The 21,164-nt window shown below is 44.4% G+C and overlaps 1 protein-coding gene across 1 annotated transcript in view; it reads right to left on the bottom strand.

Annotated features, from left to right (window-relative positions):
• The window catches only part of LOC137380601 (cilia- and flagella-associated protein 46), a 453,149-nt gene that overhangs the window by 111,982 nt on the left and 320,003 nt on the right, over positions 1-21,164 (bottom strand). Inside the window, exons 40-43 of the mRNA XM_068052672.1 lie at positions 20,526-20,723; positions 16,623-16,811; positions 2,259-2,390; positions 1,355-1,534 (exon numbers count right to left, since the gene is read on the bottom strand). Of these exons, the coding sequence (XP_067908773.1) occupies positions 1,355-1,534; positions 2,259-2,390; positions 16,623-16,811; positions 20,526-20,723 (699 nt within the window). The remainder of the gene's footprint in view (positions 1-1,354; positions 1,535-2,258; positions 2,391-16,622; positions 16,812-20,525; positions 20,724-21,164) is intronic.

Genomic DNA, 21,164 nt, shown 5'->3' with positions numbered 1-21,164 from the left:
GCCTCCAGTGTAGCAGCTGAAAAACATGGAGGCCGCTCTCAACCATGTTGTGCCATCAATGTTTCCCAGGTCATATTCAGCTCACAAGAGACTCCCAGGCACTCCAGTCACAATACACCTCCCCTTTGAGGGGTGCAGGCTAGCTTTAGCTGATTCTAGTCACTCACAATATCATCCCCCTGCTCAGGGGCCCAGTCAATCAACAGCATGGTGCCTGGACATTACAATCATTTAAAACAGAAAGCAACATGAAGTTGGCTTGCTTCCTGCTTTGCAGTCAACAAGCGCAGGTTAATTGTGCATCACGATCCCTGCCCCTGACCTCATGAACTATTGAATTTAGCCCCCATAGTCTCTGCAATTTAATTTCTGAACTATGTTTCCATATTTAGATTATATTTATTTTATCTATCTTGTAGAAATTATATTTTAAATTATTAAACATTTGGAGCAATTATTTATCCTTGTCTACCTAGGGAAGTGGGACTAGCTGGATTATTCTTGCAGAGAGACAGCATGGACTTTAAGGGCCCATTCACCTCTTTCTGTGCTGTAACCATTCTATGATTCTTATGTTACAAATGAAAGACATGAATTAGAAAGTTAAAAAAAGGTAAATTGAAATGATACAAATGGTAGTTAGTCATTAACCTTATTCCTTCCAAAACAAACAGTAGTACACTCCAACATGCCTTAATCTTCTGAAGGTCAAGCATGACAGATCTATCCATATACAGTTTTTTAAAAATTTACTCTGCACTTTTTTTCTTACCTTTCTCTTCCTTCCCCATTCTGTGCTTTTAACTGTTAGATTACTTCTAAGTTGCTAGCCTACTATCTTATTATATTTGTTTCTATATAACAAGGTTACGGGGCATATTGTAGCTGTATGACATTTTAACTTTTTGTTCAAAAAGCATGATAGTATACTTTTTATGCCACAATATTTTGAAATAGCTAATCGATGTCCAGATAGAATACAAAAGTCCATATAGCAAGCATTGAAATTGGATCGACGAGAGGGGTCTGTAGATATGGGGATGGACTATAGACTCCAAAGGTTGAATAGTATTCAGAGATGGAAAATACCCATCATTATTTCTGATTCTGGCATACTGATAAATTTGATTTTCATAACTACTTTGTTACATATCACTCAAATATTGTCTTAAATGACTGATGAAGTAATTCAAACTAACCACTATGTTTAAAAGAAACAAATATGTCTGTGTAGTTTCACTGATGAAACTTAATTAGCAATTGCATATTCTGTGTACAGTATCTTTATTCATCCATCCTGTTAGACAAGGTCATAAAAAGCCAAACATGCATGAATTATAATAAATTGCCATACCTGATGTAGTGCCAAGTACTGACTTGCTGAAATTGGATCAAATTGGCCAAAACATTCAACCATGTCGAGACTAGCTGCTGCTACGATATTAGTAAGCTTGCTGTTTAGTGCCAAGTTCATAGACTGGATCAAAACTTCACTGGCATGAGCCAGGTACACCTGAGCTCTGGTTCGTTCTTTCTTTAAAATGAACAGAAAACAACATTCGAGTTAACAAATTCTAACTTAATTCTGTCAGGTGAAATATACTTATGAAAATATTACAAAGCCCGATAATGTGGCCAAACAAAAAATAAACTAGTAAAATATTAGCCTATGGAATCAGGATAAGGTTAGATGGAAGAGGGGTGGGAGGAGGCTCATTTTGGACCAGTTGGATCAAAAGAGCTGTTTCTATGCTGCACATTCTATCTAATTCTATGTAATCAAAACAATAAAGTTCAGGTTTACAGAAACTACACTAGGGCTTTCCAGTGCACCAGTCATGCCACTGACTAAATACTGTATTCAGTTCTGGATAGCTATGCCAAAAAAGACATGCACAATGTAAAGTGTACAGAAATGAGGAACAGGACTGATCCCATGTGTAGTGGATGAGCAAAGGCAAAGATTAGAGAAGCTCAAGGTTTAAAGTGTAGAAAGATGACGACCAAGGAGTGACCTTGGCAAAATCCATAATATTAAATTGTAAAGATAACGTAAATTCAGAATATTACTTCAAAGTAAATAAGGAACACAGGTAAATGTTCAGCCAGCTGGGACAGTAGAGATAAAAACACTGGGCATGTTTAAAATATAGTTGGATGCTGAGTTAGGAGATAAGTACTATCTTTAGTGAGCTTTCTGGTCCCTGACTTTTGTTATGCTCCTCAGAAACCAATAATCAAATTAAAGTAGATATTACCTTAAGTCGTGCAGCTTTTGCAGCACATTTTTCTAGTTGCTGAGTTGAAAGCTGAAAATCTGCATGCTCATGCTTTGATTCAACTTTTTCATTTTCTTCTGTAAATTTGTCTTCATTTTCCTCCAGATGATGCTAAAAATTATGAACATTAACAAAAACTGCAGTAGTTTAAGTAGTATAAATCTGCAACTACAAAGAAATATTAGATGTCGGAGTTTAATTTATGCTATTATGGAATAAGGCAATTTTTATCACAAATGAAGTACAAACGGACAGCAGGTTGAAATTCCAAAAGGGTTCTGCTGGTCTTTTCTTTTATTATTAATTTTTGGGATCTGAGTGTCACTGGAATGCCCGGCATTTAGTATTGTTGGAGCTGCAACCATCCAGGGAAGTGGAGAGCATTCAATCACACTCCTGATTTCTGCCTTCTACATGGTAAGGAGGCTCTGGGATGTCAGGAGGTGAACCATTTGCCACAGAATACCAGCCTCTGACCTGCTCGAGTAGCCATGGCACTTAAGTGGCTGACCCACTTGAGGTTTTGAGACTTAAAAGCTGCTTTTAACTGAAAGCTCTGTTAATAATTACCTGACACTTCATTTGGTTGGCTGTAAATCAGCCTCAGCCACTACTAAGCATAGGAATTTTCTATCCAGCCTTCCAAATTGCAGGAATTCCCCATTACAAATAACAAATTTATGCAGCACACAGCAGATGCCAATGAACTTGGGTGTTTTGTTTGGGTAATGTGGTGTGACCCCAGTCCAGATCCAGATATTGGAAGTGCTACTTAATGTACCGATCATACTTTCCACCGAAGTTTCAGTAAAAGTATGAGCCTCATTTTATTTTCTCTCAACCTTAGTGTGATGCTCCTGAGTTGCAACAAGCGGTAGGCCTGGTGCCTCAACAGCCAAGTATCCCTTGTACCTGATCCTTCACATAATGAGCTGCTGCAAGATAAAATCATTGCAGCTGCTGCCAGCATATCTTGCAATCACCTTCATTATTTTGTTATAGTGACCTGACACCACCTGGACATGAATCAAAAGAAATTCTTTGTGATCTGTATGTGTCGCACGTTTGCTGTTGACTATGGGTGTCATTAATGAGGTCCTGCACTTTTGCCAGCTGGTCCACTGATCTGTGTGGGAGATGACTATTAGGCAGCAGTGATATTTGTGAAACCCTATGGCATTAATCTCTTTATTTGATTCCTCAGGATCTTCAAGTCAGGCAACAAAGTCCAAGATTTTCATACAAGCAGGGGGAGGATTGATGGAAGATATTCCTACAGTGTGGATCTCTGTCATGGATTCTCCACTGTAGAGGCACTCCACTGTGGAACATGAGACAACTTCAAGTCAGTGTGCAGAGCTTGGAAAAGTCATGGGTTCACGCACTAGGCCTTCAAGGTTACTTTAGACAGACAAAAATGAATGCAGATAATCCTTGGGGCTCAGTAGTGCTTCTTTTATATGCAGGCCTCAGATTTAAATCCCTGGGCTCTGCAACTGAGGAAGGACTTGACCTGGTTCCCATTTCTCACGATGTAACTGTGCTGGTGTTTGTAACAGGTAAAAGAACACTTTGGGGCTGAATTTTAACCTGCCAGCACAGGTGGGTTTCTGCGCAGGCAGAAGGTTAAAGCACCAGAAACTGCCGGCATGTCAAAGCCGGTCTGATCCTGCCAACTACCACACTTAAATCCAGCGAGCTTGTTAGTATGCAAGAAACCCTCATGAGACAGTCGGGTCTGATATCTATGTATGTTAAATGCTCATTAACTGCAGTTCTAAGCCTGCATTCCGTCTTTAGCCCTGAGTGCATGGGTTTCCTGGGCTTCCTGGAATGTGCCACGTTGAACAAGGCAAGAGGACAACAGAAGTTGACAGGGCTGTGAAATTGACAGGCAAGAAAGCCTTTAAATACTTAGATATGACAGCTGCTTCCCTGCCTAAGTGAAAGGTTTTTGCTCAAAGGACTTGTTCTGAGAGTGTCCTTTCACTGCTTTGGAGGTAATTTTCAATATTTCAGAGGTCATTTATGCTACCACAGGAGGAAAAAACTGTTCGATCCAGTTCAAATTTCCAATGGTCGCAACTGATTTTAAATTAGAGGCAACTGGGTTAACTGACAGGTGGAACTGGAAACCTGTTGGCATGCCAGTTGTCCAGTTGTAGGTAGCTTTTTCTATCCGATTTAAACTGGAACCAGTTCAACTTCACTGATACCAGTTTACGTTTAAACTGGTACATGTAGATCCAGTTGCCAACATGCACTCAAGCTGACTGTTAACTTAAATGAGGACACAGCAGTTGAAGCATACTGCAGGATGGTGTAAGGCAAACCAGTAACCAAGTCGACTTTTTGATCTTTTTTTCAAAAAACGACATGGATGTCCCTTTTCAAAATTTGAGGTGGTCTCAATTTGCTTAATTTGGTCTCTCTTTCCTCTTTTAAGCATATTTCCACCATCATCTACAAACGAAGGGGCTGACTGAGGAGCCTGTCTCAAAAGAGCTTGCGGGATTCAACGATTACATAACTGAGAAAATCTAAGATCTCAAAATGAAGCCAAAAGTGCAATGATTTTGAATTTGTGTAGACATGCAGCTTTTGCAATAACATTTGTTCAGTTTTACTCAAATTTATTCTGTGTGTTTTTTCTAGCTGGAGATTTTGCTAGATTTGATATATCATGCACATACTTCACTGAACACCATGATACAGTAGTACACTGAATGAACCAAATGGGCATCATGAGGTTATATCATAGTTCCAATGATTCCGACTGGGATATTCAACTGGCCTGGGTGCTAGGGCAGTTCAACTGGCAAATTCCACATGAACTGGTGGTTCAACTGGTCCATGCCTGTGGCTCAACTTCTGAAAATCAACTGGTTACCAGAAGGCTCAAAAACTGGTCCGGTGCTTCTCATTTCCCAGTTGACAACTGGTTAGTGAACTGGAATGAGTAACTGGAAACACCTTCTGGGATCTTGAGCTTTTTGCCTTTAATTTGCACTTTTCAGCTGTCAGCCGTCAAAGCAGCATGGGACCTGCTTATGCAACTCCATCTTGGACCTCTGATGAGGAAGAGGAGGAGCAGCTCCAGCAACATCATCATCAGCAGAAGCACCAGCAGCGTTCTCTGCAACACTTGCCTCTCCACAAGACAGAGGGGATTAGCACAGAGCTCCAGCTTGCAGAAATCGATACCCCCAACATAGGGTATAGAGGCAGTGGATTATCTTTCTAGTCATGACTGAGCCTCAGCAGGCTCAGACTTTCTCATCAGATGGTTACTGACATCTGTAGCCTCCTAAAAGACCTCCTGCAAAGTGGACCAGGCAATCAAGGTCACCACATCCCTTAATTTCTTTGTTTCCAGTTCCTTCCAGGAATTTGCAGGAGATATTTATAGACACTCACAATCTGCTGCCCACAAGTGCATCTCCCAGGTGACTGATGCCATGTTTGCCAGGGCCAGCAACTTACTTGCGCTTTGCCACATTTGAGGCCAGTGAGAATGAGAGGACCCTCTGATTTTCTGCACTGGCTGGATTCCCACAGGTACAGAGAGTCATAGATTTCACAATCAAAGTGCCCTCACATCAGCCAGCAGTTTTGTCAACCGAAAGGGATTAACTCCATCAAGGTTCAGCTAGTAAGCTAGTACGCAACCAATGAAAGATCATCATACCTGTTTGGGCAAGATACCTAGAGAGCTGCCATGATGCCTTCACCATGCACCAGTCAAGCCTCCAAGAGATATTCACACGTCCAAGAAGAGTCAGCAGATGGCTCCTTGGAGTCAAGGGCGACCCTCTAATGACGTGGCTGATGACGCCTGTGACAACCCCTTTCACTGACATCTAGGAAAGGTAAAACTGAAGCCACACGGGCACGAGAAATATCACTGAGCAAGCAATCAGGATGCTCAAATGTGATTCAGGTGCCAGGATAGATCTGGGGGCACCCTTACGTAAGCACTAGAAGGGTGTCCAGTAAGATAGTGTTGTGCAACAGCAAGGCCTAAAGCTTCAGAAGAAGGAGGAAGGTGATGACCACTCTGCCTCTTCAGAGGAGGAGCAGGAGGAGGCAAAGGCACCTGTAGCTGCGCATTCATCTGCAAGGGATGGACTGATGCAGGCACACTTCAGTTAATCTGAGGTAGTACAACCATCTGGGACACCAATTGAGGTCACTGCTGCCCACCCCCTCAGCCCCCAGAACAAAGCAGTCCCACAATAAACAATCCATCTCTCTCACAGCACCCATTACTCATCCTTTACTCTTGTCATACAATTTTTCACGAAGCAGAAGGCCACTTGGCTAGTAGCAGGCAACAATGGGGGGACAGGACAATGGAATGGAAATAAAATTTATGGTTTAATTAAGATTGAACAGAAATGTGACAATTTAACATTTTTAAACACCCAACTGAATACCCTTGTGCAACTATAAATCCATTTTCTATTGCTCCCATGTGAAGTAACCCCTGTGGCTTCAGCACAGCGAGAGGCAGATTGCTTGAACTATTGCCTGTCTGAGGGCAAATAAGTGAATGAGCGAGTAAATAGGAAGAAAGATGAATACTGAAAGAACACAGTCCTGAACTTGGGGAGCACTTCTAACTTCACCCTGCCTACTTCTGCTATACTCAAACTCCAGGATTCCTGGTGTGACCTCCTAAAATGTACTAAAGGATAGAAAGTTCCAGGGATCCTGCTTCTGTGTGCATCTAATTTTTCCTGTTGAGTGCCCCTTTGTTGTTCATAGTAGTTTATGTTGCAGATATTGGAAGTTTGAAGTGATCACAGAATGAGCACCAAGAGTCCACCCTATATCCATGTTTATTTGGGCATAAGTAATTATGCATCCCAATGCTGTGTTTAATTGAAAGCTTGCTTTGTTGAGCTCACTTCTACAGATGTTAGAGCAACAGTTCCATTTCAAAGCTGTGGTTATAAAGCTTGCCCTCTGCAGTATGAGCATGCATGTGAAGTCACAAAAGCTGTAAGGTTATCTGAGTGCCTTTCGCATTCTCAGTGAATTTACAACAGGCTGGAAAGAATTTTCCTGTGGCATGCTCACTTAGGGCTGAATTTAGTGCAGCTGTTTGGAGTAGCAATGGAGGCGTGGGGGGCCGGAGACTAGAGTTGGACGAGTGTGCGCGGAAATTTGATGTCATGACATTGGTTCTGGATTGAGTCAGCAGTGGGAAAGCACCAAGGCGGTGTTGCTGCCCCGACACAACGGGAGTGTAATTTAAATTGTAGAACAGTTTTAATGCATTTGTATGTAATTGTAAATGATTCAATGGGGAGTTTGGAATTAAGTGGATGACAGGCAGCCCTCACCTGCCTTTGGAACCACAGCCATTGAAAACTAGCAGCACCAAGGGGAAACCTCAGTGCCATGACGGGCAGGCAGCCATGGCCAGCACTGGATAAGGGAAGCAGGGGGGGGGAGCGGAGGCCATTGTCGCACTGCTGTGCTGGACACTCTGCATGGGTTGGCTGGGTCTCAGGGGGTAGTACTGGGTGAGCAGGGACTTGAGTGTTGAGTGTCGGGTGGTCTGCAAGGGGGTGATGGGTGTCGGGTGTTCTGCAAGGGATGGCTTGGTTTTGGGTGGCAGTATTGGTTTTCCAAAGTGTTAGGTGAGAAGGTCGGGTGCCCATATTGTTGGGTGTTAGGGTCGGCTGTCAGAAAGGGTGGGCACGGAGGACCATTATGGAATCCGCCAGGAGAAGTAGCAAAGGGAAAGCTGCCAAGGTAGGTTGTCTCTGCAAGAAAAGCGGTCTGTAGGCCTACTGATCACCCGGCATGGATCTCATCCACCCTGTCTCTTTGGACCCCCGTGGCGTGATGCAGCGCTTCTGATGGAGGGAGAGCCAGGATGCAACTGTGCCTGCCCATGAAGCTCCATGACAAGAGCAGCAACTGCCGGCCATACCAAGAAGGGCCCACCTGCAGCAGAGACTCAACCAGATTTGAGTCAGCTACCTCCAAATGTCTGAGTGGCGTTGTCAGCTAAGACTATGGCTCTCCAGGCAGGTGGTCACCGACTTATGCACCCTGTTGCAGGACAAGTTATGACCTATGGGATTTGGTGGGCACCCTACACCTGTGACATTGAAAATCACTGTGCCACTTAACTTTTATGCATTTGTATCATTTCAAGGACCCATTTGGGACATGTGTGGCATCTCCCAGGCAGCAGTCCTCCGCTGCATCAAGGCGATGGCCCTGTTCAAAAGGGCAGTGACTATATGCACTACCAGATCAACCATGACAGTTAGGACAAGAGGGATATTGGATTTGGGGCCATCACAGGATTCCCCTAGCTGCAAGATGTAACAGATTGGACGTATGTGGCCATCAAGGTTCCAACAGACCAGCGAGCTGCCTTCATCAACAGGAAGGGTTTCCATTCCATCAATGTTCAACTGGTCTGTGACTACTGAAAGCGTTTCCTGCAGGTGTGTGCCTGCTTCCTGAGAAGCAGCCACGATGCCTACGTACGTCAGTCCCAGGTACCCCATCTTTTCAGGTCCCCCCACTCACCTTCAGGGATGAATTCTCGGGAACAAGGGGTACCCATTGAAGACATGACGACTGACTCCTGTGAAGAACCTTGACAATGCAGCAGAGCACAGGTACAACACTTGCCAAGGCTCTACCCGAGTGACCATCGAACAGGCCATTGGGTTGCTGAAGATGAGGTTCAGTTGCCTGATCGATCCAGTGGAGCCCTGCAGTATGTCCCAGCGAGGGTCTCACATATCGTGGTGGTCTGCCGTGCTCTGCACAATCTAGCACTGCAGAGTGGGCAGGGCTCGCATGACGAGGACATAATTGAACAATACTCTTCAATCAACAAGGAGGATGTGGAGGAGGGTGATGAGCAGGCAGCACTGCATAATGAACCCCTTGCACCGGAGGTCAGGCACATTGAGCGACGAGCCAAGGAGGCAAGAGACCACCTCATACTTAGCTGTTTCCAGCCACCATGATGGCCTCTCAGAGTAAAATCAATAAAGGTTCACCTCAATACACGCAGTATGTCACCTGCTTTCTATTTGTCTTTCGTGCCTAGTACCCAGCTTAACAATGCGCTATGTCCCATGGGAAATGCAAATAAAATGAGGGCTGTGCCTACACTGGCATCCAATAGGGGAGGAGGGTGAAGTCAGAAGCTCACAATTAAGGCATGACAGAATATCTTCCACTATGAAAGCTAATTTCAAAAGCAAAAGAACATTACATGAGAAAATAAATGTCAAGTGTCATACACCTGGAAAAACCAAGTGTCTTTAGCTGCTTTTTAAAAAAATACATTTACGAGTGCTTCCATGAGGTGTATCTCCTGCGCTAGCTGCTGGGCTGGAGGCAGACTGTTCATCTGGCTGCCCCTTGGTTTGTGAAGACTTCAGCGGCCATCCTCTAGCTGCTTGAGACCCAGAGGGCCCTGGCTGACTAAGGATTTCCTGCACAGGTGCAGGACTCCCCTCAGGCATCGTGACTACTGGAGCTGGGCTCCCTGGCGGAGGGGCTGAGGAGCCGCTGCCCACACTCAGAGCATCCTGAGGAGAGTCCCCAGCTGTGGAGGTCAGCCTCTCCTCCTCCCTTTCAAGGCTCACTTGAACCTCCCTGCTGACCAGAGAAGGATAAGCAGTTGGAGAAATCTCCAGGGGCCTTGACCTTCTCTCGCCCTGCCACTGCTGTGTCGAGCTCACGGCCAAGGTGGTGGTGTGCAGGTCTGCCGTACATTTGTGGGGCTTTTTTTTATTCTTTCAAGGGATGAGGGCATTGCTGGCTAGGCCAGCATTTATGCCCATCCCTAATTGCCCTTGAGAAGGTGGTGGTGAGCTGCCTTCTCAGTCATAGAATCATAGAGTTATACAGAACAGAAACAGGCCCTTTGGCCCATCATGTCAGCGTTGGCCATCAAGCACCTATCTATTCTAATCCCATTTTCCAGCCCTTGGCCCATAGCCTTGTATGCTATGGCGTTTCAAGTGCTCATCTAAATACTTCTTAAATGTCGAGGGTTCCTGCCTCTACCACCCCTTCCGCAGTGTGTTCCAGATTCCAACCGCCTTCTGGGTGAAAAAACCTTTCCTCAAATCCCCTCTAAACCTCCTGCCCCTTACCTTAAATCTATGCCCTCTTGTTATTGACACCTCCGCTAAGGGAAAAAGTTTCTTCCTATCTACCCTATGCATGCCCCTCATAATTCTGTATACCTCAATCATGTCCCCCCTCAGCCTTCTCTGCTCCAAGGAAAACAACCCTAGCCTTTTCAGTCTCTCTTCATAGCTGAAATGCTCCAGCCCAGGCAACATCCTGGTGAATCTCCTCTGCACCTTCTCCAGTGCAATCACATCCTTCCTATAGTGTGGTGACCAGAACTGTACACAATACTCTAGCTGTTGCCTAACTAGCGTTTTATACAGCTCCATCATAACCTCCTTCTCAAAATATTCTATGCCTCGGCTAAGATAGGCAAGTATCCCATATGCCTTCCTAACTACCTCATCTACCAGTGCTGCTGCCTTCAGTGATCTATGGACAAGTACACCAAGGTTCCTCTGTACTTCCTAGGGTCCTACCATCCATTGTATATTCCCTTGCCTTGTTAGTCCTCCCAAAATGCAACACCTCACACTTCTCAGGATTAAATTCCATTTGCCACTGCTCTGCCCATCTTTCCAGCCCATCTATATCGTCCCGTAATCTAAGGCTTTCCTCCTCACTATTTACGACACCACCAATTTTCATGTCATCTGCGAACTTACTGATCATACCTCCTATATTCATTATATTCTTGAACCGCTGCAGTCCATGTGGTGTGCACCCACAGTGAAGGGAGTTCTAGGATTTTGACCCAACAACAGTGAAGGAACAGCAATATAGTTCCAAGTCAGGATGGTGTGTGGCCTGGAGGGGAACTTGCAGGTGGTGTCTCCATGCATTTGCAGCCCTTGTGCTTCTCGGTTGTAGAGGTCACGGGTTTGGAAGGTGCTGTCAAAGGAGTCTTGGTGAGCTGCTGCAGTGCATCTTGTAGAAGGTACACACTGCTTCCACTGTGTGTCACTGCTGGAGGGAGTAAATGTTTAAGGTGGTGGATGGGGAGTCAATTAAGTGGGCTGCTTTGTCCCGGATGGTGTTGAGCTTCTTAAGTGTTGCTGGAGCTGTACCCATCCAGTCAAGTGGAGAGCATTCCATCACACTCCTGACTTGTGCCTTGTAGATGGTAGACTGGCATTGGGGAGATAGGTGGAGAGTTACTGCAGAATTCCCAGTTTCTGACCTATTCTTGTCGCCACAGTATTTATATGGTGAATCTAGTTCAATTTCAGGTCAATGGTAACCCCTAGGATGTTGATAGTGGGGGGATTCAGTGATGGTAATGCCATTGAATGTCAAGGGGAGATGGATTGGATTCTCTCTTGTTTGAGATGGTCATTGCCTGGCACTTGTGTGGTGCAAATGTAACTTGCCACTTATCAGCCCAAGCTTAAATGTTGTTCAGGTCTTGCTGCATATGGACACAGTCTGCTTCAGTATCTGAGGAGTCGCAAATGGTGCAATCATCAGCGAATACCTCTGACCTTATGATGGAGGCAGGGTCATTGATGACGCAGCTGAAGATGGTTGGTCCAAGGACACTACCCTGAGGAACTCCTGCAGTGATATCCAGGGGTTGAGATTTTTGACCTCCAACAACCACAACCATCTTTCTTTAGAGTAGGTATGACTACAACCACCGTTGAGTTCTCCCCCTGATTCCCACTGACTCCAGTTTTGCTAGGGCTCCTTGATGCCATACTCGGTCAAATGCTGCCTTCATGTCAAGAGCAGTCACTCTCACCTCACCTTTTGAGTTCAGCACTTTTGTCCATGTTTGGACCAAGGCTGTAATGAGATCAGGAGCTGAGTGGCCCTGGCGAAACCCAAACTTAGTGTCAGTGAGCAGGTTATTGCTGAGTAAGTGCCACTTGATAGCACTGTTGCCGACACCTTCCATTACTTTGCTGATGATCGACAGTAGACTGATGGAGTGGTAATTGGCCAGATTGGATTTGTTTTTTTTTTATACAGGATGTACCTGGGCAATTTTCCACATTGTTGGGTAGATGCCAGTGTTGTAGTAGTACTGAAACAGCTTGGCTTGGGCCGCGGCCAGTTCGAGAGCACAAGTCTTCAGTACTATTGAAGGAATGTTGTCAGGGCCCATAGCCTTTGCAGTAGTCAGTGCCTTCAGCCGTTTATTGATATCATGTGGAGTAAACTGAATTGGCTGAAGACTGGCATCTGTGATGCTGGGGAACTCAGGAGGAGGCAGAGATAGATCATCCACTTGCACTTCTGGCTAAAGATTAATGCAAATGCTTCAGTCTTGTCTTTTGCACTGATGTACTGGACTCCCCTATCATTGAGGATGGGGATATTTATGGAGGCTCACCTTCCTGTTCATTGTTTAATTGTCCACCACCATTCACGACTGGATGTGGCAGGACTGCAGAGCTTAGATCTGATCTGTTGGTTGTGGGATCGCTTAGCTCTGTCTATCGCATGCTGCATCCACTGTTTGGCATGATGTAGTCCTGTGTTGTAGCTTCACTAGGTTGACATCTCATTTTATATATATGCCTGGTGCTGCTCTTGGCATGCCCTCCTGCACTCGTCATTGAACCAGCATATTCCCTGGCCTGATGATAATAGCATAAGATATCCTGGGCCATGAGGTTACAGATTGTGGTTGAATACAGTTCTGATGCTGCTGATGGCTCACAGTGCCTCATGGATGCCCAGTTTTGAACTATTAGATCTGTTCAAAATCTATGCCATTTAGCACGGGGTGGTAGTGCCACACAACACGATGGAAGGTATCCTCAATGTGAAGATGGGACTTTGTCTCCACTAGGGCAATGCAGTGGTCACTCCTACCAATACTGTCATGGACAGATGCATTGCGACAGGTAGATTGGTGAGGACAAGGTCAAGTAGGTTTTTCCCTCTTTTTGGCTTCCTCACCACCTGCCGAAGACCCAGTCTAGCAGCTATATCCTTTAGGTCTCAGACAGCTTGGTCTGTAATGCTGCTCCTGAGCCACTTTTGGTGACGATCATTTAAGTCCCCCACCCAGAGTACATTCTGTGCCCTTGCCACCCTCAATGCTTCTTCCAAGTGGTATTCAACATGGAGGAGTACTGATTCATCAGCTGAGGGGGGTAGTAGGTGGTAATCACAGCAAGGAGGTTTCCGTGCCCATTGTTGACATGATGCCGTGAGACTTCATGGGGTCCGGAGTCAATGTTGAGGACTCCCAGGGCAACTCCCTCCTGACTGTGCCGCCACCTCTGGTGTCTGTCCTGTCAGGCTTGATTGACTAGTCTGTGGGACAGCTCTCCCAAGTTTAGCACAAGCCTCCAGATGTTAGTAAGGAGTACTTTGCAAGGTCGACAGGACTGGGTATGCTGTTGTTGTTTCCGGTGCCTCGGTCGACGCTAGCAGTTTTGTATAACTGAGTGGCTTGCTAAGCCATTTCAGAGGGCATTTAAGTGTCAAACACATTGCTGAGAGTCTGGAGTCACATGTAGGCCAGACCAGGTAAGGATGGCAGATTTTCTTCCCTAAAAGACATTAGCGAAGCAGATGGGCTTTTACGACAATCGACAATGGTTTCATGGTCACCATTACTGAGACTCTCTTTTTTAATTCCAGATTTATTAATTGAATTTAAATTCCACCAGCTGCCATGATGAGATTTGAACCTATGACCCCAGAGCATTAGCCTGGGCCTCTGGAATGCTAGTCCAGTGACATTACCACTATGCCACCTCCTCTCCATGAGGGTCGCCAACCACGTGATGGAGGAAGCCATGCACTTACATGCCTGAGACACAACAGCACTCATGGCATGGATGGACCCCTCCATTGTCCGCTCATAGCTGCACATTGCCTCTGGCATCTCCGCTAGATGTTGCCTTACTCCTCTCTGGAAGTCCAGCATGCCCCATGCTGTCAACACCAAAGGCTCATCATGAGCCTGGAGCTCAGCATGGGCCTGACCATCCAACTGTTCTCCAACTGTCAGTGGTCTTGATTGTCTCAGCTGCTCTGACGCGTGGGCGGTGCTCTACCAGCTTGTGACCCTGATTCTACAGCCGAGCAGAAACCCACCCAGATAAAAGTATCTGTGCTGGTTCAAGGTGCAGGAGAGTCATGAGATGGTGCATCCTCTGACTTCTGATCCTCCTCAGAGGTGGAATTACATCCCCCTTCCCTCCTTCTACTAGTCTCCTGCAGATGCCGACCTGCTTGAGAGAACAGAAGCATGTGTGAGTTAGGATGAGCAGATCTAGTCATGCCAAACATGCGTGTTATGGGTCTCCAGAAGTGACCTTTATGTCAACGGAAGACAATCCTCACTCTCTTGCAAGGAGACTCCAGTCTCACCATCTGCTATTGAGTGACCCCGAGTCCCCGCCAGTTCAAGTGCCTCCTCCTCAGCCGTGGAAAGAGGCCTGATGTCTGGGATGCCTCCACCAGTCCTAGCTGACTCCCTGCTGTTATGGGCCCTCTTGTCCTGCAAGTGGAAAGAGGGAGTTAGTCATACTTCGCAAAGAGGTCAACATGACAGCTCTGCTCGGGGTAGCCCCTCATCCCCAACTGGGGTATCCTAAATAGCTCATCCTCCTGTCAACTCTCAGGGAAGTTAATGGGGGCATGCTGTGAAAGAGGATGGCCTGTGGCCAAGATGTATCTGTCAAGCTGAGGTGATGCATAACCCCTTTGCCAGGGTCTTTGTGGTGCTTCCCTCCCCATGTCCCTCTTCTTCCTGTATAGCTACACGCAAACCCTATAAATGAATAGAAACATAGAAAATAAGAGCAGGAGTAGGCCATTCGGTTCTTCGAGCCTGCTCCGCCATTCACTATGACCATGGCTGATCATCCAACTCAGTAACCTGTTCCCGCTTTCCCCCCATATCCTTTGATCCTTATATCTAACTCCTTCTTGAAAACATACAATGTTTTGGCCTCAACTGATTTCTGTGGTAGCAAATTCCACAGGCTCACCACTCTCTGGTTGAAGAAATTTCTCCTCATCTCAGTCCTGAAAGGTTTACCCTGTATCCTTAGACTATGACCCCTGGTTCTGGACTCCCCCACCATCTGGAACATCCTTCCTGCATCTACCCTGTCAAGTCATCTTGGCAGAATAAAGGAGGTTGTTGACCCACTGTACCCATGTCCGAGGGGCGGTGACCCCATATCTACTGACTGCCTCTGTGATTTCCATCCAGGCTTGCTTAGTCAGGTGGGAGGACCTTTTCTTGCCATCGCTGGGGAACAGAACCTCCCGCCTTTCCCTTGCAGCCTGGGGGAGAAGCTTGAGGAAGGCATCGCAAAACTGTGGGGTTGCCCAGTGTCTTTCTTCAGCCATGGTCGCTGCAGGCTGGCATTCAGCTCTTTACCTATTAGATAACAGAGGAAGCAGAAAGGGTCCTTGGGCAGCACAGGCAGCAGATGGGGTCCTACGGCAGCAGAAGGGGTCCCGGTGCAGCAGAGGATACTTAGGAAGGCACTCTTTTAAACCAAGCATGAGTGAATGCAGGGTTGGCAGCCCTTTAAATATTGCACCAGTACCTGTTCCAGAGTCTTTTGATGCCACCTTTGGTTTCTCAAATCCCGCCCCCAACACATGATTGGCATGGCCTCGCACCTTCAGTATGATCATCGGCCACCTGCCACATGATCGCAGTGGGCCGAACACATACCTGACGAGCAAGGACAGTTCCACTTCTGGGTCCGCTGCCGCGACCCGCTATGTGCTCACTAAATCCAACCCTTAGTCTTATCTTGACAGATTTTCCAAGGCTGAAAAACTTCATCTTTTGCCCAGGTCCTCTGAATGTGGGATTGTGCATTGTCCCTTTGTGCCACCTCCACTCACACAGTCCAAGTGGTTCACCTGTGGTGATGGTCCCCTTCAGTGCCAAATAGAGAAACCATTCTTTGGTCATTTCTTGAGGAAGCACCTCCACTGCTGCATAATTGAATTCAGGGGGTTCACAATAGCAGTCACAATCCACTTGCACTAAATGTAAGATTAGGCCAACCCTAAAAGGTCCAGCTATCTGTGCCGTTTCTAGTTCATACTGGTACAAATTCTGCAGTGCACTGTTTCTGCAAACCAAGTAATGAGACAAAAAAAATCTATTCTATAATATTTTGAGCAAGTAAGCATTATAGCAACATCTTCATTAAAAGTGTATCACCATTGTTTCTAATGATAGAAAACACATAATTGTTTGTGAAACAGAATTAGAAGGAATCTTACCAGCATTTGTTGAACCCAAGTGAAGCCTGGATTAATTGGATCTATCTGGACAGCCAATAATCGTAGACACCTGCCAGTCAGATAGAGACATTTGGATCTAATTTCTTCAGAGCTACTACTCAGGTTATGTGCACTCTGTAGCTGAGACAGAGTTATTTGTCCCAATGACCTGGCTGCAGTCACCCATTCCTGTACAAACACAAAGATTTACACATAATTGCATAATTTATAGAACACATAATGATTCACAAAAAGTGTCTACCTAAAATCAGAACTTGTGATTCTTAAATTCCATAATCTAAATGTGGATGTTGAGGTGCAATTCCAAGTAATAAAAAAACATTTTAGGGACAAATCTTTGTTGAGATTTTACACATATCTTTGTGTTAATATAACATTTTATAAATAGTTTAAGAAAAAAACTTATCGAATGAATATTTTGTTCCTGTTGCAAAATATGAATAAAATCATTACTTTATGCAGTCTTAATTTTTATATTAAAAAATTAAATCAAGATCAGCACTCTATCCATCATGTTCTAACTTTCATTTGATGAAGATATAAATAACTCCAGACCCCAGAAAAAAACATTATTAAAGATGTGGGAAACTATTTCAAAGCTCTGACTGTTCCGATGAAAGGTCAACAATTTGAAATATTAACCCTTTGTGTCTCTCTCCATTAATGCTGCCTGACCTGATTTCCAGAAATCTTTGTTTTTATTTCAGATTTGCCACATCTGCAGTATCTTTCTTTCTATTTTAAAATAAATTATCAGGATAATACGATTGTGATCTTGGTTATTAACAATAATTTTTAAACAACAACTTGCATTTATTTCGCACCTTTAACACAGAGAATATCCCAAGACAGCTCACAGAAAGAGAGGAGGAAAAAATTGATGAATAAAGGAAGAGACAACTGAAAGATTGGTTGAAAAGATAAGTTTTAAGAAAGCCTTTAAAATTGCACAGAAAAATGCAGAGCTAAAGAGCCTTGGGGAGTTAGCTCCAGAGTGAGGTTAAAGGGACTGAAGACTGTCAATATCGTGGGATGAAGGGTGGGACAGATGCAAAAAGGTCAGAGTGAGAGAACTGAAGAGCGGGGTGGGATATAAGGCTGGGAGAGGTTGCAGATATAAGGTGGGCTGAGACCATGGAGGGAAAGCGAGTTCAAGGATTTTACATTTTATGCATGGGGAAACAATGAGCCAAGGTAGGTCAGTTGGATAGGGATGATAAGCAAGCAGGGCTCAGTGAGGAATAGGATATGGCTGCTGAGTTGTCGGCAAGTTTGAGTGGAAGATGAAAGGCCAGCAAGGAGTACATTGGAGAAACTGAATCTAGAAATGACAGAAGTATGGATGAAAGTTTCAGCAGTGGTGGACACAAGGTAGAGACAGAGGCAGAGGCAGGCAATGTAATGAAGGTGAAAAATATAGTAGCAACAACAACTGAACTCACATTTCACTTCCTTTTTACATCTTCATGTTGGTAAAAAAAAAAGGCTATTATCCCAAAATGTAATCAGCTTTCATGATGTTATCATTAAACCTGTTTAAAAAATAGCAGTCACAAGGGGCCAAGATTTTAAACTGCTTTCAGCTTTTAAACCCCTTATGTACTACAAAAAACTGCTACTATTTTGGCACACTGTGTTCATCTGTTAATTGTGTATCAATTGTTTGATTATATGTAAGTGGAGGGTGTTAATTAGGGTCTTACCTGAGCACTATAAGCAGACACTTACTGAAACTGGTGAAGGGTTTTGAGTAAGGAGCTACATGTTTGTAATCCTTTCACTTTGTACAACAAATGTGAAACTGTGTAAAAATAGTCTCCAGGATTATCCTTCTATAACAAGCTTTCTGGAGTTTAGCACACTGGCCAACACTTGTAATAACAAGTTCTTTTAATCACCACTGCATGCTGTCATCCAAAGATTATGGATTTTTAGTTTTAGGCAAGTGGTTATCAAGCATTCAATTTATTTCTCAATTTAAACTCATTTAGTCCACATGAATCTAAGGTTTTCAGCTCCATAGTGTACATAAACCTAAGGTGACATCTTCAATGTATTCTATTTAAAACTGTCCACAGCAAACTTTCACAAAAACGCCTAAATAGGATGGTATAGACCAGGGTTGTCCAACCTTTTCACGGGAGACCAGGGTTGTCCAACCTTTTCACGGGGGGGCACATTACAATTTTTGTCTTAGATGGGGGGCTAGTGAGACAATTTCGAAAAGATAAAGGCATTATAATTTATCTTACTAATAATCAAAACAACAACAAAGCTGCATTTTTGTGAAGAAGCTTAAATGAGAAGACTAATTTATTGATTTACTTTCTGTTCACTATATTGGACACTGATTTAATGAGATACCTGGCATTTTTTTGCTTGCATAAGTAGTCAATGTTTGCCCGCACACTTGCAGTGATGCGGAGTATTCTGGTAGATGTAATTCTGTCAGGAGTGATCTTGATCACTCTCTCTCTGCCCCGCTCTCTCTCTGCCCCCTTTCTCTCTCTGTCCCTCTTTCCCTCTCTCATGCCCCCTTCTCTCTTTCTCTGTCCCCCTTCCCCCCCTCTCTCTCTGTCCCCCTTTTTCTCTCTCTCTCTCTCTGTCCCCCTTTTTCTCTCTCTCTGTCCCCCTTTCTCTCTCTCTCTCTCTCTCTCTCTCTCTGTCTCTGACAGTTGCAGAGAGCAGGAGTGCTCAGCAGATTGTTGATGAGTTTAAAAAAAATCTCAAGTCAGTTTCAAAGTTGACAGATCCTGACATCGGGATCAACAGTTTCTGAACTTCGAACAGATTCGGAGTTTTTTAAAAGGCTACCGGAAAACCCCGAATCTGTCCGAAGTTCAGAAACTGCTGTTCCCAGTGTCAGGATCTGTCAGCCTTGAAACTGACTTGCAACATTTTTTAAAAGCCGGTCTGACAATGTAGAATTTCTGGTCTCCAGTCACGGACCCCTGCGGAGTACAAGGAACGGCCCGGGTACAGTTTACAGTTAGGCCATATCTGGAGTACTGTGTACAGTTCTGGGCACCACACTATAGGAAGGATGTGATTGCACTGGAGAGGGTGCAGAGGAGATTCACCAGGATGTTGCCTGGACTGGAGCATTTCAGCTATGAAGAGAGACTGGATAGGTTAGGGTTGTTTTCCTTGGAGCAGAGAAGACTGAGGCGGGACCTGATTGAGGTATACAAAATTATGAGTGGCATTGATAGGATAGATAGGAAGAAACTTTTTCCCTTAGCGGAGGTGTCAATAACCAGGGGTCCTGGATTTAAGCAAAAGCAAAATACTGCAGATGCTGGAAATCTGAAAAAAAAGCAATAAACGCTGGAAATACTCAGCAGGTCTGGCAGCATCTGTGGCGAGAGAAGCAGAGTTAATGTTTCAGGTCAGTGACCCTTCTTCAGAACTGGCAGATATAAGAAATGTTAAAAATTTTAAGCAAGTAAAACAAGGGTGGGGCAAGAGATAACAAAAGAGGTGCTGATAAGACAAGGTCACAGAATAGCTGACCAGAATAGGCATAGATTTAAGGTAAGGGGCATAGATTTAGAGCGGATTTGAGGAATTTTTTTTTCACCCAGAGGGCAGTTGGAATCTGGAACACACTGCCTGAAGGGGTGGTAGAGGCAGGAACCCTCACAACATTTAAAAAGTATTTAGATGAGCACTTGAAATGCCATAGCATACAAGGCAACAGGCCAAGTGCTGAAAAATGGGATTAGAATAGATAGGTGATGGCCGGCACAGACACGTTAGGTGGAAGGGCCTGTTTCTGTGCTGTATAACTCTATGACATTCGCGGGCCAGATGGCAATCTTTGGCTGGCCGGCCTTCAGGCCGTATGTTGGACAACCCTGATATAGACAGTATTTGAATTACCTTTTCTACCAGCGTGTAATCAGGTGTGAAGCTAATGAATTCCTCTACAATTAGTTGGAGCAATCCTTTCCTTTTTGCCGCTTCAGCTTCCTTTTTATCTTTTGCAGTAACCAGATCAAGCATATCCAAAACCAATTGCACAAAAATTAACTTGAGAGAGGCCAGCTTCCTCATTAGAGGCAAACCTAAATTTGTCATCTGAAAATAAGCATTAGACAAATACTCTTAAGAAAAAAACAATATACTATCGTAAGTCATGTAATATGAACAATTTTTTTAAGTCACTATTAATTTAACTCTGAATCTATGTATATTCATAATAAAAGAAATAAATAACATGCATTTATGATAGTTTATGATATTTGTCTCTGTTTACCATGTCATGAATAATATTGACACATCTACAGTTTTCTTGGCTTGTATAGAGAGAATATAATAACATGAAAATATATACTAGGGAAAGATATTTGACTTAAAAGTCTGTTTCTCAGAAAAATCACACACAATTATCTTCTTGAAGACCAGCTGGCATGGTTTATACTTAGATTTGCTCTATCACCCCAAACAAGAGACTCAATAGCTCTATTTTGGTGGCATGGCTCATTTTGTGTTATGCTGACCCTAAAACATCAATGCTTC

This window comes from Heterodontus francisci, chromosome 20 (genome assembly GCF_036365525.1).
Source record: "Heterodontus francisci isolate sHetFra1 chromosome 20, sHetFra1.hap1, whole genome shotgun sequence".
Taxonomy (NCBI): domain Eukaryota; kingdom Metazoa; phylum Chordata; class Chondrichthyes; order Heterodontiformes; family Heterodontidae; genus Heterodontus; species Heterodontus francisci.
The sequence above is the reverse complement of the archived record's forward strand: the minus strand, read 5'-3'. Positions and strand labels throughout refer to the sequence as shown.